At 44.6% G+C, this 19517-nt stretch overlaps 1 protein-coding gene across 2 annotated transcripts in view; it reads right to left on the reverse strand.

Annotated features, from left to right (window-relative positions):
- The window catches only part of LOC139542924 (protein bassoon-like), a 125775-nt gene that overhangs the window by 88625 nt on the left and 17633 nt on the right, over positions 1–19517 (reverse strand). For both annotated transcript variants that reach the window (XM_071348914.1, XM_071348924.1), the window contains exon 3: positions 8140–9093. In XM_071348914.1, the coding sequence (XP_071205015.1) occupies positions 8140–9093 (954 nt within the window). The remainder of the gene's footprint in view (positions 1–8139; positions 9094–19517) is intronic.

Raw genomic sequence — 19517 nt, forward strand, 5'->3', positions numbered from 1 at the left:
ATCAACTCATCAATACGTTCATTCGGACGGATGCCGTGCCTCATGCACCAAACCAGTACATCCCTCATATCTTTCTCCTTCAATTTCTCCATTAGCTCCTTTACTGTCTCTGCGTTACTCACCTCCAAATCCGCCCTCACCGGCTCCTTATGTAAAACAGGAGGAGTTGGCTCAAGTCCCCTGACTGACCCAACTATATTCCCCGAGAGCCCCCCCCCAAGAAATTTTTGGGTTTGACTCACGGGCTTCCAGCCTTGTTTCCGTGCTGCATCCTCATATCGCCGCCTCTCCGCTTTCGCTGCCTCCAGCTCCGCTTTGGGGCGGCGACACTCCTCTGGTTCAGCCCAGGGTCCTTCTCCGTCTAGGATCTCCTCCCATGTCCAATCCTCCTTGATCCACTGCTGCTGTCGTTGCTGTCCGTTAACCCGCTGCTTGATCTGGGTTTGGTGGGTGATTCTGTAACGGCTCTCTTTCGGTGAGTGAGTAGACCAAGGCGCAGCGGGTGATGAATACATAATACTTTAATGTAAGACGAAGACAGACACGAAATACACTTGACTAAATATACAAAATAACAAAACGAACTAGACAGACCTAAACTACGAACTTACATGAAACGAAGAACACATGAACAGGAACGACCGAGACGAGACAGTACCGTGTGGTGCAACAAACACAGACACAGCGACAATCACCCACAAACAAACAGTGAGAATAACCTACCTTAATATGACTCTCAATTAGAGGAAAACGCAAAACACCTGCCTCTAATTAAGAGCCATACCAGGCAACCCAAAACCAACATAGAAACAGCAAACATAGAATGCCCACCCAAAACTCACGCCCTGACCATCACACACATACAAAACAACAGAAAACAGGTCAGGAACGTGACAACCTAACCATAAACATCAATGCCTTTCTTAAAATCAATACACAGAAGTATATATTTTGAAACCTGCATATTTAGCTAAAAGAAATCCAGGTTAGCAGGCAATATTAACCAGGTGAAATTGTGTCACTTTTCTTGCGTTCATTGCACGCAGAGTCAGGGTATATGCAACAGTTTGGGCCGCCTGGTGCTCATTGCGAACTAATTTGCCAGAATTTTACGTAATTATGACATAACATTGAAGGTTGTGCAATGTAACAAGAATATTTAGACTTATGGATGCCACCCGTTAGATAAAATACGGAACGGTTCCGTATTTCACTGAAAGAATAAACGTTTTGTTTTCGAGATGATAGTTTCCGGATTCGACCATACTAATGACCTTAGGCTCGTATTTCTGTGTGTTATTATGTTATAATTAAGTCTATGATTTGATAGAGCAGTCTGACTGAGCGATGGTAGGCACCAGCACGCTCGTAAGCATTCATTCAAACAGCACTTTCGTGCGTTTTGCCAGCAGCTCTTTGCAATGCTTCAAGCATTGCGCTGTTTATGACTTCAAGCCTATCAACTCCCGAGATTAGGCTGGTGTAACCGATGTGAAATGGCTAGCTAGTTAGTGGGTCGCGCGCTAATAGCGTTTCAAACGTCACTCGCTCTGAGACTTGGAGCAGTTGTTCCCCTTGCTCTGCATGGGTAACGCTGCTTCGAGGATGGCTGTTGTCGATGTGTTCCTGGTTCGAGCCCAGGTAGCGGCGAGGAGAGGGATGGAAGCTATACTGTTACACTGGCAATACTAAAGTGCCTATAAGAACATCCAATAGTCAAAGGTATATGAAATACAAATGGTATAGAGATAAATAGTCCTATAATTCCTATAATAACTACAACCTAAAACTTCTTACCTTGGAATATTGAAGACTCATGTTAAAAGGAACCACCAGCTTTCATATGTTCTCATGTTCTGAGAAAGGAACTTAAACGTTAGCTTTTTTACATGGCACATATTGCACTTTTACTTTCTTCTCCGGCACATATTGCACTTTTACTTTCTTCTCCAACACTTTGTTTTTGCATTATTTAAACCAAATTGAACATGTTTCATTATTTATTTGAGGCTAAATTGATTTTATTGATGTATTATATTAAGTTAAAATAAGTGTTCATTCAGTATTGTTGTAATTGTCATTATTACAAATACATTTTAAAAATCGTCCGATTAATCGGGAATCGGCTTTTTTGGGTCCTCCAATAATCGGTATCGGTATCGGCGTTGAAAAATCATAATCGGTCAACCTCTAGTCCTAACCGACTTGCCAAAACTATAGTTTGTTAACAAGAAATTTGTGGAGTGGTTCAAAAACAAGGTTTAATGACTCCAACCTAAGTATGTAAATTTCCGACTTCAACTGTACATAAAACAATCAACGACAACGTTAGCTCTTTTACCATGAAGGTCAATGGGAAAGAATATTTGTTTTCCCCAATTTGTGGGCGTGGTTGAGGAGAATTCCTTTTTAAGATGTGAATATCAACTTGGAGTATAGGGTCTGACACTATAATCATAGTTATTTGAGTCAAAGTAACATTCTCTATTCTAGATGCTCTGATGAAAATCCAAGGTTGTGTGCCCAATGGCACCCTATTCCCTATTTAGTGCACAACTTTTGACGAGAGCTCTATTGGCTCAGGTCAAAAGTAGTGCACCACATAGGGAATAGGGTGCCATTGGCAGCCTTAGACACAGGAGGATAAAGCTTCACACTCCTATGCACACACACACACACACACACACACACACACACACCTGCCTGCAGGACCACAAACACATTGTTTTCTATCAGATGGTCTGTCTTTTATAGACGCTGTTCGCAGTGTGCTGTGACATTTTACATTTGTATAAATGTCAGGAAATCTGGTAATATCGCAATCACACACACACACACACACCCAGGAGCAGACACACACACCCAGGAGCGATCATATACACACACACACACCACCAACTCCATTTAGACCCAGATGTAAATTAGACCAGTCTGCTCACACATCAGTAGAAAAAAAAACACAATGTATGTTGTTTTATTTACCTGCACAACCAGAGGAACAATGACACTATAATAATATAGAATACACTAGAATAATACAGATTACAATAGAATAATCTCCCCTGAAAGCCAGCATTGGGGAAGTAACTAACACACACTCACAAGGACATCTTATTCACTAGAGACCCATAGAAATCCCACAGCTCTGATTGATGTGAATCACATAGGCTGCTGTAACATACAGGTAACTGACAAAATAATGGAAACACTTGAGTAAATTAGTATTTTGAAAGTAGGTGCTTCCACACAGGTGTGGTTCCTGAGTTAATTAAGCAAGTAGGTGCATTGAAGCTGTTCTGTCTCATGGTGGCCCAACGCCCTATTAAGACACTTTATTTTGGTGTTTCCTTTATTTTGGCAGTTACCTGTAAAATCTCTCTCTCTCTCTCCTCTCACTCATTATCTCTGTCTCACACTTTCTTTTTCTCCCTCCCGCTATCTCTCTTCATCTCTCACTTCCATGCTCTCTCTCTCTCACACACACGGTCTTTCTCGCTCTCTTTCAGTAAACTGTACAGATTAAAATGGGAGCTAAGTCCTCATTTGATATACACTACAGTACAGTCCATATATCCAATGGAAATGAATTATGCATTATGGCTCTCATAGGGCTGAGAGGCATTGTAATACCAAAAAGAATCCCAGATTTTCTACCCCACACTCGTAGGGAAAAAAAGGTGTTATCTAAAACATAAAAGGGTTATCGTATGGGGATAGCCGAAGAACCCTTTTGGAAGCCTATTCTCAGAGTGTAAAGATTGCCGGGTTTTCTTCAAAAGCCATGGTCAGATGAATGATTCCTTTCCACTCTGTTATGTATACAGTCACCTTACTGAGTGCAGTGTTGATACATGCAGTAGCTCCGGGCTCACAACGCAGATGGTCAAACACAGAGGGTTAGCATAGGGCTCTCGTCAAAAGTAGTGCACAATAGGGAATAGGGTGCCATTGGGAACGCACACGTCAACACCAGCAGGGCTGCACTCACTTGAGATCCACACACAAATCTTCCATTGACGTCAATGTATTATTTATATAATGTACGGGTAAAGAGCGCAGGCCACGTCAGGATTCGGCACCCCTGTGACCAAACACATAGGAAAGATTTATTCGAATCTCGGTCACCCAGAACTAAAATCGTGCATAATTGCGCCAGTGTTAGAGAAGATACTAGAACGAGGAGCGGAAGCGGAACGATGAGTTTGACCCTGTCTCTTTGCAAGTTACAGGCATGTCTATGGGCCAAGTGTTCCCTCCTCTTCTGGAATTCGAAAGATGCGAACACCTGCAAAATCGGGATTTGTCTAAATGACCAGTGATGGGAAATCTGCACACCGGAACAAAGTTCCTTGTTTAGTCGTTGACAGATGCTACGATACCAGTTATGTTACGTGCATCTGCCCATGAGAGATTAGACTTCTTAAAATAACCACACACACAAATACACACAAACACAATGACAGATCACAATGCCCAAGCCTGTATGCAATGAAACTTATGTATTGCAGAGTACACCATGTAAACCACTGACTGGTCTACAGTGGTCCCGCTTAAATGTAGAGACAAGCTATGAAATGTTCTGATTGGTCAAAGGCAGCACCTGCTAGACCCGAGGGGTATATGGGTTGGCTAGTGGAGCTGTCTGTCTGGTGGGGAATGTGGGTTGGCTAGAGCAGTGGTTCTCAAACCTTTCCTCAGCGACCCCCGGCCATTCCATGTATTTGATCTATTCCAGAGCTAGCACACCTGATTCAATTTGTCAACTAATCATAAAGTCCTTGACTAGGTGAATCAGGTGAGTTAGTTCAGGACTACAACAACATTTTGAAACATTTGGCGATCTCCGAGGAGAGGTTTGAGAACCACTGGGCTAGAGAACCTGTCAAATGGTGTCGTGCTGAACGCTGGTTGGCTAAAGGAGCTGTCCGGTGAGGTGGTGCTGAATGGGGGATGGCTATAGGAGCTGTCCGGTGATGTGGTGCTGAATTTGGGTTAGCTGAAGGAGCTGTGTAGTGCAGTGGTGCTGCATGTGGGTTGGCTCGAGCAGGGTCCACTACACAGCGGATTCGACTAATCAAAGCTTGATGATGAGTTAGTTGGTCATTTGAATCAGCTGTGTAGTGCAAGGGCTATAGGAGCTGTCTAGTGCAGTGGCGCTGCTCCTCTACTCCTTTCCCCATGCATTCGACCAATTACAGCCACACCCAGAACGAGAGAGAACGAGAGAGAGAGAGAGAACAGCCACAAATAAACCTGGAGGGAGGGTGAAAGAGATCAAGAGAGGGTTAGCCTACAGCCAGGACAGGAAAGAGGGTGAGACAGGAAAAAAAGAGGGAGAAGGCAGGAAAAAAAGAGGGAGAAGGCAGGGGAAAAAAGAGGGAGAGTGTTTATGTGTGTTAGTCGGGGAAGCATACAGAAGAATCAGCACTCTCCTTACACAGTTCTCTAGCCCTTACCAACAAACCTGCAGATACAGATACAACATAGGCATTGTACCAATTACATTTACATCCGAATCTCTCACAATAGAGCCCAAACAAAACCTAGTCTGCTGATGCAATCTTCAAACACACAAAGGTTTCAGACTGACGCTGCCGTAGAGTTACTCAACACCACAGCGAGACATCTCATCACTTCACTCCGAAACGTTCTGTACTCTTTGGACGTCTCATGAAACTCCTCGGCTCGGCTTGTTCAGCTGCTTCTGAATCCACCCAGGCATCAAAGCAGCGCCTGACAAACGATGTCGCCATGTTTCCATAGCGATCTATCTATCTATCTATCTATAATTGGCCGGAGCCACTGCTACTGGCAGCCAGACGCCGAGGAAGACAAGGCAGGCCCATAACAAGCCCAACACCGGCCACTAATCTTGTTATTACTGCCATCATTCAATTGGGCCTGATTTGCATAATTAAGCTCCGTGATTGGCCTGACTCCTGATTGGCCTGAAAGCCTAACGAGGCTCTGTTCTAACGAGTGGCTTTTTTATTTTTTGGTTCTATTGGAAAGAATCAGGGGGTGCGCCGTTAACCCTGTGAGACCCAAGCATAAATCCAAATGAGGATTAAAAAAATGTATTACCCTTCAGAAATACTTCTAATAGGCCTCTGATGATGAAAATAATACATTTTTGGAATTTCAAGTTTGTAGAATAATTGTATGTAAGCTTAGCAAAAATGCACCATTGAGCTTCAATGGCGGGACAAATTTGAATTCTATAAAAAAAAATCACATCAAATTGGATCAAAAGTGTAAAATTAGGTCATATTTTGTCTGAAATTGCTCAATTGATCAACTTGATCTATCCAAACGTTAGTATGTTGCAAACAAATTCATACTTTTTTTGAAGGATCAACTATTTTCTTTTCTGCGTATGGAGTACATTGAACTTATTTTTAGTAATATTTGGTTGTCCTTTCTAGTTGAACTTGGAGAGATAGCCATCCTATCTCACTTCTTCACCATAAAATGAATGCTCGTCGATGGCAGTATTCTGACCTCATAAACCAATCATTTAAAAAATATATATATATAAATGTTTCTTCTTTTGATACGTAGAGAGAACATCAAAGCATTTTGTTTTCCATATTTTCATTATTTGGAAAGGATACAACCTCACTTCTGTATTAACATATGAATGTGTCCCCATGTCTCATTTTAGCAAACCTTTAAGCGCAATGATGTGTTTTTGGAATACTTACAAAACTACCTCTAGCTCAGAATGTTTGTTTCTTAATAAATACAAAAAAAATCTACATAATCATCTTAGAGAAGACAAGAAAAAAAATGTCAAGTCATGGGCTTGCATGGATGGCTACCAACATCCAGTATGCTTGTTTTTTTATTTATTTTTATTTAACCTTTATTTAACTAGGCAAGAAAGTTAAGAACAAATTCTTATTTTACAATGACGGCCTACCCCGGCCAAACCCTCCCAACACTGGGCCAATTGCGTGCCGCCCTATGGGACTCCCGATCACGGCCGATTGTGATACAGCCTGGGATCAAACCAGAGTCTGTCGTGACGCCTCTAGCACTGCGACGCAGTGCCTTAGACCGCTGCGCCACTCGGTAGTCAGACCGTATGCTTGTGTAGGGGACCAGTGTGATCTCAGACGAGTGGACAGTTTTCTAATGTTTCAGAGGCTACTGATGCCACAATAATAGTGACACACACCAAATACTACTATTTGGGTCTAAGGAGATGAACTAGGTAGTGATGACATCATTTTTTTAGTTTAGTACCGGTACTGGATGCAATTTAGGTAGCGTCGTATTTTTACAACCGTGGGTTAAGAGGGTTAAAGGGGTGAGTCACTCACACTGCCTTGTGAATCTCCATAGGTCTTTCATTATGACTCATTGATATTAATGAATGAGTCATCTATTACTCAGAAAGGATCAAACCCAATTTAGTTTTATTGGCCATGTCAATGTCCCTAATGGCATCCTATTCCCCATGGGCCCTGGTCTAAACTAGTGCACTACATCGGGAATAGGGTGCTATTTGGGATGTAACCTAAATCTCCCTTTCCACCACAGGGGGGACTGTTGTGAGTCACAGCGCAGCACTTCTGGAGCGACACAATCCCACGTGATTACTAGAGACAGACAGGAAGCAGCAGGAAGAGTGCCCAATAAACCACGGTTTGTATTCATTAGGGGCATTCAACGGAAAATGTTTGCAACAGAAAACAAAAACAAGTTCAAGTTGTCCCTCCCTGTTTCAGTCTGTTTTCTTTCGTTTGGTGCCTAATGATTACAACCCAGATGTATCGAATAGTAATGCCCCTGACACACACCCATGGGGAAGCTTTAGTAGAACGCAGGTTTAAGAAAGACAGAGAAAGACTAGGGCAGCCAGAGTGAGACATATTCTATTGCACTATGACATGGCATTTTTATAGAAACACATCCATAAACTATTCTATCATCTATTTCACCACAGATGGCCCAGTTTTATCACAGGGCACTTGGCCCGCATTCAGACCTGATCAAATCCACCCACATACCTCACACAAAGCCACAAAGCTGTGTATCTCCCTCTTACACACTCCCACACACACACACAGGAAGAGAAACCACAACCAACTGAAGACTCTGATGATTAGAGATTAGAGATGAGACCGCTCTTACCTCCAGATGGGGTGCAGGGTTAAATCCACAGAGGTTGCAGACCTGGGCGTGACACTGGGTGCAGGTGTTGTAGTTGGCCGGCTCGGCCGTCACCCCCACGTTGAGACTGGTCTTACACAGGGGACAGCAGGCACCTTTGGCCTGCTGCTGGGGGGGTCCCTGTTGGGGTGCGTGGGGTCCCTGTTGGGGTGCATGGGGTCCCTGTTGGGGTGCGTGGGGTCCCTGTTGGCCAGAATGAGTTCCTAGTGGTTTCCCAGCCCCAGCTGCAGGTCCCTGGGGTCCGGCTGGTTTGGGGGCAGGTTTGGGGGGCTGTTGGGGCTGCGGCGGAGCAGCTACTGGGTTATCTGATATGAGGGTGCTGGCCTGGTTGAGGAGGGAGGCACCGAAGCCACCGAAGCCTCCAAACAGCTTCCCAAAGGTCTGCTCGGGGGCGGCGGCCGGGGGCGGAGGCTGGCGTGACGGGGAGCTCCCTGCGCTGCGGGTGTGGTCCTGGCGGAGGGGCAGGGGCTGGTGGGCAGGGGAGCCACGGAGGTCAGGCTGGGATGGGGCTTTGGCCATGCCTGGGAGAGGGACAGCTCCTGGGGGGAGACGAGCCCCACCCTGACCCTGGGCTGGAGCAGGGCCCCCTGGACTTCTCTGTTGCTGAGCGGTCTGTCCCGGGCCTGGACCAGTCTGTCTGTTAGGGCCCGGTGGGGGCTGGGCCTGTGTCGGAGCCTGGTGCTGGGTTAGAGGCTGTGCCTTATGTGGGGCTTGGGGCTGGGGCTGAGGTTGGACCTGGGGCTGAGGTTGGGGCTGGGGCTGGGGTGGGGGCTGAGTTTGAGGTTCAGAGATGGTCTCTGGTTTGGCTTGGTGAGACGGAGAGTGAATCTGCTGCTGGCTCTTGGAGCGAGGTGTCTCCATGTCCATTCCCAAAGCTCTCTGCATCTGGCAGTTCAGACACAGCCACTCCTGGACCTACGGTAGCAATAAAGAAGAAATAAAACCGCATTAGCAAGAGATATCTATACAGAGTACTATACATACCCAGTGTCACCAACTGAATTCACTCAAATCATTGCGCGTTACCCGATTGGTTTTATTAACAAAAATCAATACATCAATTTCTGAAAACTTTATAGACAATCGATGGATGTTTTTAAGGAACAAATCTTATGTCAAATATACATTGAGCAAGAGAACTGGAGCCGTATGTATCAAGCGTCTCAGAGGTCATGTCCCCCTGTCCGTAAAATGCAATCGAAAAAGCAGAACTGGTCCTAAATCAGCACTCCTACTCTGAGAAGTTTGATACACCTTGGCTTGTCTCACTAGGAGCCTCTTGTTGGTAAACAGCAGGGCTGATAAATGACCACGTAAGCTTACTGACACATGGCATGGGATATACCCCCTTCTGTCCTCTCTCACGCTGTCTTGTCTCAGTCTTTCTCTCCTCACTTCCCTCTTCCTCCCTTTGCCTTTCATGTCTTCGCTGTCTCTCTCTCTCTGCCCCTGCCCTCTCTTTCTCCCAGCTTCTCTTTCTTCCACCTTCTCTCTCTCTCTCTCTCTCCTTCTCCTTACTCCCTCTTCACCAGGCAGATACTGTAACAAGACAGGAGTGACACCCCCCCCCCCTCTCCCTCTCCCACACCATCTCTCCCCCACCATCTCTCCCTCTACGAGTTGAAAACCACACCGTCCCTGTCCCCTGTTCCCGCGCCATGATGCGCGGGAACAGGGGACAGGGAGGGTGTGGTCTTCAACTCGGACCTTCAGAACGCAGAACCATGTGGCCCCTAGTTTCACTCACAAACCATACTAATAATGTTCACTAATAATATATGCCATTTAGTGTTTAGCTTTTATCCAATGCGACTTAGTCATGCACGCGTATATTTTTCATACGGGTGGCCCAGAACAAATTCAACCAACGATTCATGGCGTTGCAAGCACCATGCTTTACAAACGGAGCCACACACACGCACACAGATTCACACACACACACAATGTCAACAACAAAAAAAGAAAGGCCCCGTCTTCCCAGACATCCCTGTTTCATCAACGAAGTATGATTTGAGAGGACTAGCTCTTTCATTTAATGAGTAACGGTGCGTGGGTGAAGTCACTGGGGAAGCCAATACAGAAAGAAAAGCCATATTACAACCTATGTGTTGTGATAATGGTGGCGTTTACTCTAAAACCTGTTAGTTCATTTGCCTTGCGACTGTGATATATAGCCCTAAATGCCGAGACAATAGGAAGACACAGTGGCAGAATAAATTCAGCCACACATTTGTTTCATTACAAAACCGGAGAGCAGCATCTGTCCAGTGAAGTCTATGGCTGTCATACAGTACACTCTTCTAGTTTTTGTTGTCCTAGGCTACCTGGCTAAAATACTTGCTTGCTAGCCTAACTTCCTTTCCTGGGCAGCTAGTTCACATTAGCATACTACATCTAGCTACGTGTTGAACTTCCATCCTCTCAGGCCAGGGGCACAACAATGTATGAATTTATGGTTGGATCAGAATCGCCGTTATAATCACTGGCCAGTACTGAGAATTTAGTAAAACCACAAGTCTAAATCTCTATCTCCATCCATGGCTAATTTAGGAAAGGAACGATTTTAGCTAGCTAGCTATCTAGCCACCGGAGGACAACAATACAACGAGATGCAAAACAATTCAAGTTTCTGTCAATAATAACACTTGCCATGTGATGTGATTGGCCTGAAGCCAACGGGTTTTTTTGTGCACCAAGACCATTCACAGCTGAGGTCACTCAGTTTAGCTCAATGCTGATTGGCTATTATTTTATACATTTTTTATTAAGGGAGGCCAAATGCTCGCTGGCTTCCCTTGCATTCAATGCTACGGGCGGCAACAATGTAATACTCTTTCTGACCAGACAGCATCAGATAGATACGCTACACATACTGAGGCAGAGGGGCACTGTTTCGTTTGGGCGGATGCTTTCTCCGGTGAGATACATTCAGCCTCTTGCAAATTGAAGGAAATGTATGAAACACAGAGAGGAAAGATACATTAGTTTCTATGTTTTTTTCTTGATAATTTTTTGGGAGAAGCCTGGCTTCCCTTGGCATCCATGAACACACCGCCACATTTAATGGCTGTTTATGGTCTGTGGAAGTGATTGCAAGTAAATGAGTCCGTTCTTACATCATTAAGTTTCTCATTTGTACTGAGACGTAATGAATCTTGTCTTGCATATTTTTTCTCTGTCTAGCCAGTCTGTACCAGCCACTATTGATCATTGCTCATGAATATGATTCCCTTATTACTTCCTTCCGTGTTATTGCTCTGAAGTTCCAATTTTGAACCCGTTCAAAAGCACACAGACACACATTTCGGTATTTCATTTCACTCAAAAACACGCATCTGTCTAATTCCGCTCACAAACACACAGACGGACACACAAACTCCTGTATTCACTCATACAAACAGACAGACACACACACACACACACACACAATATGTCGCCTAAACATGCAGTTCTACAAAGACATACACAGAGTTGTATACGGAAGATTTTTCGATGCGATATGTATTGTATTTACGTATATCACTGTTGGGCTAACATGTCCAGCGACAGCCAAGATGCCATGGCTGTGTTGTGACATGCAGTCCACACCCACTTGGCACACACTGGTTGAGTCAACGTTGTTTCCAAGTCATTTCAATGAAATGACTTTGAACCAACGTGGAACAGATGTTGAATGGACGTTTGTGCCCCAGTGGGGAGTGCTCTAGATCTGTATCTGACTATCCTGTACTATCCTCCACAGGACTGGTCGTGTCAAGCATATACAGTAAGTAGTGTCCCAAATTGCAACCTATTCCCTATTTAGTGCACCACTTTTGAGCAGAGGGCAGTGGTCAAAAGTAGTGCTCTAAAAAAGGAGCCTGGTCAAAAGGAGTGCACTAAATAGGGAATATGGTGCCATTCCAAACAGGGCCCTGGTCAAAACGAGTGTACGAAATCACTTCCAGGGTGCCATTTGGGACACACCCATGGACAGCTAGAGCATATTACAACTCCAGCCAGCCAGGCACGATAGCGTAGAATCATTATGCCTGGTTGGTGAATGCTATAAAAAGAACCCCTCTCGCTGCATGGTGAAGGATGCCTCACCAGATCATACTAAACTTGAAATTACCCTGATATCACATTTGTGAAAGAACTGTGTGAATTGCTGTTCAAATAGTCCAGAGTTCACGAGGTGGAAGCTAAATGAGTATTAGCTATTAGCCACACCAAGTGTGAATGAGGGCTGGTCCCAAACCGATTCCTGTGTGAATGAGGGCTGTGAATGAGGGCTGGTCACCCGATTCCTGTATTGAACTACTTTTGACCTTTGGGACACAGCCGAGATCTCGTATTGTTGCCATAAGCCCGGCTGGACCATAGTAATGGAGAGGGCTGAGAGGAGGTTGTTACAGCTATTATTGAGGAGTGCATATTTCCCATGAGGCCTTTGTTGATATTTTGTTCACTGGGTCAGGTGGTCAATGACAACAAGTCAGTGTGTTCCTGGGTCAGTCTGTCTGTCTGTCTGCCAGTGTGTGTGTCAGTCATTCAGTCACAGCAGTATCCCACACCCTGTTTTAGTCCCTGTAGTCTCTCTGAGGTTGGAGTGACGAGGCATTACTTTGAACAGTCAATCAACCCGGAGCGCTCACAAACAACAGTGTGCTGCAGGGAAAATAGATATGCAAAAAAAACAAGCCAGGGCCTTGATCAAATCAAGGTTGAAAGAGCTCTCTCTCTCTCTCTCTCTCTCTCTCTCTCTCTCTCTCTCTCTCTCTCTCTCTCTCTCTCTCTCTGTCGCTCTGTCGCTCTCTCTCGTTACCCTCCTCTGTTATAGTTTCTCTCTTTTTCTCTCTTTCGTAGCATCTCTTAAGACAATTACGTTAACCTTTATGAAATCTGATCTTTTGTGGAGAGCCAGCACTCGTTTACCTATCTCTCTCTCTCTCTCTCTCCCTCTGTCACTCTCTCTCTCTCTCTGCCTGTTCTGAGGCAATCATGTGAGTCTTTATAAAATGTGATTTCTTTTTTTTCCCCTTCATGAAAAAGGCATGAAATTACAGCAACACTATCGCGGTCTCTCCCCCATTTCATTTCTCTCTTCTGCCCTCCCTCCATCTTGGTCTCCCTCTACATCTTTATCACTCGTTCCCCTGTCCTCATCTCTCCATCGCCGCCCTCTCAATCTTCATTTCTCTCCCATCTCGTCATCCATTTTCCATTACTCTAGTAGTGGCTGGTAGTGTGTGTGTATGTTCTGCATCCTGTCACCTCCTGCCATGGATTGAAGCACAAATTACACAGCAGCGCTTCAGATAGCAATGCTTCATATATAGATAGATAGATAGATAGATAGAGAGAGAGAGAGTGCGCGCGTTTGTGGAAATGATTTAGCAGTGAGAAGCCTACAGAGAGCTGGATATATACCATATATCACAGGAATAGACCACAGCACTACCATACTACAACACACACTGTCTAAACACCAGCGGGAAATAAATATGTTAATAAAGTCTAATCGGGATCTATTTTTCTCATACGCCATTCCTCTTTCTTTTGCTCCACTATCTTTGCTGGCTGCCATGTCAAGCTAATGCTAAACATCATCAGGTCTCAGCCAGCCACACCCTCAGTCAAGCAGACAGGCAGACAGAGACACTATCTACGTCTGGAATGGCACCCTATCCCCTGCATAGTGCACTGCATAGGGAATAATTTGGGACGCAGGCAGACACAGTGGTTATGTGAGAAATGGTGTAGCAGACCGAGACAGACAAAACAGACAGAGACAGGCATAGGGGCCTCTGGTCGAAGGTAGTGCACTACATAGGGAATAGGTTTCCATTTGGGCCGCAAGCAGACACAGTGGTACTGTGAGGAACGGTGGATCGGACAGAGATGGACCCAGACACAGCAGTAGACAGACGGAGAAGCCATGCCCTGCAGACCAACCTTCTGCAGTACCACCAAGCTGCAGCGGGCTAGGCTACATGGTGCTGCTGAACACTGCAGTCTGGGGAGAAAGGAGGAATTCGAAATGCAGTGGTTTATCAACTAGCACAAAACTGGGCCAGGAGACATCAAAAGGCCTCCCTGTGCCTTTGTAGCGTACACACACACAAATGATGCAAAACACAAACGGGGCGCACACACTTTCTCCAAAAGGCGCTTCCCTCGTTACTAAATGTTGCTAGGCTGGCATTCGAGTTCTGAAGCAGAAACCTCCAGCGGCTGGAAGGAAAACGATGATAGGTGTCTTGAAGGTGATTAGTGGAAAACCTCTCCGTGTTGTGAAAGCCGCATCTCGATGTTGTACACCAGGAAGTGACAGGACGTTAGAGGCCCAGCAGGGATCCCATAGGACTGGCATCAGACGGAATAAACTCACAGAGTAGTCTGCTTCTCAGTGGTGGCTGGTGGCACTTCGAAATCGGAGGACGGCACATAGTCATGGATTGGAACGGAATCAATAGAACGGTATGGTTTCCATGTGTTTGACAGCGTTCCATTCCAGCCATTATTATGAGCTCCACTCCCCTCACCAGCCTCCACTGATTCTGCTGCTCAGTGTACGACACCCGTGTTTATCAACCTCCGGTCCGTGAGATGTTGCGGATCGGTTAATAAGATTACGCCCTAAGTTACAGTAAAGTCAGTTCTACAGAGCTCGGTGTAACGCAAGCGCCCCCCAAAAGAGGACAAACCCTTGTTTCGAGAAACCATGTGTTACACAGAATATTGGGCTGAGTGTGAGGTTTGACTTCGAGGCAGAGAAGCACTCTGTTGACGTTGAAGAGTGAAGCTCTCTGCTCTCTAAATAAACGGAGCCTTCAGCCTTGGTGAGGAATGGGCACATTCTACTGAAGTGAGGTATGGAACGTCTGCCCAAATGATGCATTGGACAGTTCTGCTAGCTTAAGGGAACACATGGAATATTCTATTCAGATAAGGTATGCAATATTTTGTCAAATGTGTGCTTGGAATGTGAAGTCCGAGGTATGTCTTAAATGGCACCACATTCCCAACAACTGCCAATGTGCCACCATTACACTCTTAGAAAAAAAGGGTTCCAAAAGGATTTTTCGGCTGTCCCCATTAGGATAACCTTTTTTGGTTCCAGGTAGAACCCCTTTTTGGTTCCAGGTAGAACCCCTTTTTGGTTCCAGGTAGAACACTTTTGGGTTCAATGTAGAACCCTCTGTGGAAAGAGCTCTACTTGGAACCCAAAAAGGGATATTTCCGGAACCAAAAAGGGTTCTTCAAAGTGTTCTCTTATGGGGACAACCGATAGACCCCACTAGATTATTAATAGCACCGTTTGTTCTAAGTGTGTATGGGCCCTAGTCAAAAGAAGTACACTATATGGGCAATAGGGTACTATTTGGGAAACAGTCAGGGAGATTCTTAGAACGCTGTGGTCTAGTGAGGTACAGTTTGTAACTCTCTAGTTACCAAGGTTAATTATGGAACATTCTGCAGAGGTGACACGCATTTAAAAACAAAACACACACACATAGATGCATGAACACACACACAGACACACACCCGCGCACACACACGCATGCATGCATGGACGTACACGTGTACACACACACCCACACATGCACACACACAGACCAGCCCCCTACCCTGGGCGGCAGCTGTCATTCTGTCCCGTGGCTGGCAGCCTGTTATAAACCCTTATTTTATCTGTCACTGCTCCAGTATTTAACGAACTAACTCAACCCACAGCCTCCTGCTACAGTATTTGCCTAACTAACTCAACCCACAGCCTCCTGCTACAGTATTTACCTAACTAACTCAACCCACAGCCTCCTGCTACAGTATTTGCCTAACTAACTCAACCCACAGCCTCCTGCTCCAGTATTTGCCTAACTAACTCAACCAACAGCCTCCTGCTCCAGTATTTGCCTAACTAACTCAACCCACAGCCTCCTGCTACAGCATTTACCTAACTAACTCAACCAACAGCCTCCTGCTACAGTATTTGCCTAACTAACTCAACCAACAGCCTCCTGTACAATACACTTCACTTCAGCCCCTGTTGAAAGGCCAGGATCCTATCTACAATGACTGGAAAGAAAGAAGAAATAGGCTGTTCCACATGACACCCATAGGGCTCTGGTCAAAAGTGGTGGCTATATACAGGGGCAAGAAAAAGTATGTGAACCCTTTGGAAATACCTGGATTTATGCATAAATTGGTCATAAAATTTGAACTGATCTTCATCTAAGTCATAACAGCAGACAAACACTGTCTGCTTAAATTAATAACACACAAACAATTGTGTCTTTATTGAACACACCGTGTAAACATTCACAGTGCAGGGTGGGAAAAGTATGTGAACCCTTGGATGTAATAACTGGTTGACCCTCCTTTGGCAGCAATAACCTCAACCAAACGTTTTCTGTAGTTGCGGGTCAGACCTGCACAACGGTCAGGAGGAATTTTGGCACATTCCTCTTGACAAAACTGTTTCAGTTCAGCAATATTCATGGGATGTCTGGTGTGAACTGCTCTCTTGAGGTTATGCAACAGCACCTCATTCGGGTTGAGGTCAGGACTCTGACTGGGCCACTCCAGAAGGTGTATTTTCTTCTGTTGAAGCCATTCTGTTGTTGATTTACTTCTGTGTTTTGGGTCATTGTCCTGTTGCATCACCCAACTTCTGGGTGATGTCCGGTTGAGCTTCAATTGGCGGACAGATAGCCTGACATTCTCCTGCAAAATGTCTTGATAAACTTGGGAAATCTGTCGACGATAGCAAGCTGTCCAGGTCCTGAGGCAGCAAAGCAGCCCCAAACCATGATGCTCCCTCCACCATACTTTACAGTTGGGTTGAGGTTTTTATGTTGGTGTGCTGTGCCTTTTTTTCTCCACACATAGTGTTGTGTGTTCCTTCCAAACAACTCAACTGTAGTTTCATCTGTCCACAGAATATTTTGCCAGTAGCGCTGTGGAACATTCTGGTGCTCTTTTGCGAACTTCAGACGTGCAGCAATGTTTTTTTTTGACAGCAGTGGCTTCTTCTGTGGTGTCCTCCCATGAACACCATTCTTGTTTAGTGTTTTACATATTGTAGACTCGTCAACAGAGATGTTAGCATGTTCCAGAGATTTCTGTAAGTTTTTAGCTGACACTCTTGGATTCTTCTTAACCTCATTGAGCATTCTGCGCTGTGCTCTTGCAGTCATCTTTGCAGGACGGCCACTCTTAGGGGGAGTGGCAACAGTGCTGAACTTTCTCCATGTATAGACAATTTGTCTTACCGTGGACTGATGAACAGAGATACTTTTGTAACCCTTTCCAGCTTCATACAAGTCAATAATGCTTAACCTTAGGTCTTCTGAGCTCTCTTTTGTTCGAGGCATGGTTCACATCAAGCAATGCTTCTTGTGAATAGCAAACTCAAAATTTGTGAGTGTTTTTGTTAGGGCAGGGCAGCTTTAACCAACATCTCCAATCTCGTCTCATTGATTGGACTACAGGTTAGCTGACTCCTGACTCCAATTAGCTTTCGGAGAAGTCATTACCCTAGGGGTTCACATACTTTTTCCAACCTACACTGTGAATGTTTAAATTATATATTCAATATAGACAAGAAAAATACAATAATTTGTGTGTTATTAGTTTAAGCAGACCGTGTTTGTCTATTGTTGTGACTTAGAGGGAGATCATATAGAATGTTATGACCAATTTATGCAGAAATCCGGGTAATTCCAAAGGGTTCACATACTTTGTCTTGCCACTGCATATCGAATAGGGTGCCATTTGGGACGCGGACATAGACGAGAAGAAAACGTTTTTAAAAATGACACACTTTTTTTTTTTACGTAACTTACTCAATGGAACACCGAATGTTATGGGGTAAAAAATATCCGGTGGTTTTCTTTTGATTTTCTAGTGTAGTGTCTGAAAAATTCAGTGTGTTGTGTCTCGGTGGGATGCTTGACCAGTTTAGGCCAGTCTACTGACTGGAGCACACTACCTCACAACACCTCGACTCTAGACTCTGCTGTGGCTAATTATTGGTAATAGGGTTGCAACCGGTAACTTGCCAAAATGTCCAGGTTTGCCAGAAATCCCGGTTAGAAGATTCAACATTTCCTGCTTATTCCCTCCTGATTCTGATAATCTTCCAACTGTGATTTCTGGAGAGAAAAAAATGGAATTTGGTGAAAGATTTTGCTACCCTAGTTGGTAGGTTTGATGAAAAAAATATATTTCCATTGCATATTAGATAGACATGCGCTCCAGTATGAACGTCTTGATATCTTGTATTTACTGTCAAATTCCAAGATGCAACTAAATGTGTGGATACACACGATAATGAGTTATTATAACGTAGAAGTATGGTGTTTAACACAGTTGGTGTTTAATGGAATTAGGACATGTGGGTTTCATGGAGAGATAGTAGCAGAAATCCCAGAGCCTCGGGATAGGAGGGTTTAGGGTGCGTCCAAAATGGCAACCTATTCCTATACGGGCCCTGGTCAAATGTAGTGCACTATGAAGGGAATAGAGTACCATTTCGGACGCAAGCCCTATTCTCCGTGCTGCAGCTAGCCCAGTTTTCAGACCAGGCAGTTTTTCCAACTAATCTTTCAGACAAAAGCCGACTAGCTCGCTCTCCAGTTGGTTTTCATTGTTTGACTAAATCATGAATGACTTTGTAATTAAATCTTGATTCCATCATGTTCGCTCCTCATGTGAATTCTCTGAAATCAGCCGATCCTTCATGGCTTCACATTATGGTTTAACCACGTCTGATTTTTATCGCCTTATGCTCTAATTTCATTTCCGCCTTTTCTATCTGCTCTCTCCCTCTTTCTTTGCTGCTTTTCTTCTTATTTTTCTCTCCAGGGCTATTATCTTCCACTCTTCAATTCAGTTCAATTGAAATGGCTTTAATATCCCCAAACCAATGGTTATTGATGCCATGGCAAAGATAGCATGCGATACAGGTCTTCAAAAAAGGGACATCTCTCTCTCTCTCTCTCTCGCTCTCCCCCTCTCTCCCCTCTCCCTGATGAAATGATCAGCCTGTAGACAGCGGGACATGGGGACACCTGGGACACCTGACTCCCCCGCATAAGACCAGCATGTTATCGTCACATTCACTTAAAACAAAGAAGAGTCTTATCTCTGTCATAGTAGCTCTTGTTCTATCTAATGCAAATGCAACGCATACGCCTAAAACACACATACACACACTTGTACACACGCATGCATGTGCAACCCAACAAATACACGCATGCATACACCATACACACACACACATACATACGTCAAATATAAAATGGGGTCCGGAATAGTTTTTAAATTATTATTATTATATATTTTTTAAATGTAAC

The sequence above is a fragment of the Salvelinus alpinus genome, chromosome 2 (genome assembly GCF_045679555.1).
Source record: "Salvelinus alpinus chromosome 2, SLU_Salpinus.1, whole genome shotgun sequence".
Classification (NCBI taxonomy): Eukaryota; Metazoa; Chordata; class Actinopteri; order Salmoniformes; family Salmonidae; genus Salvelinus; species Salvelinus alpinus.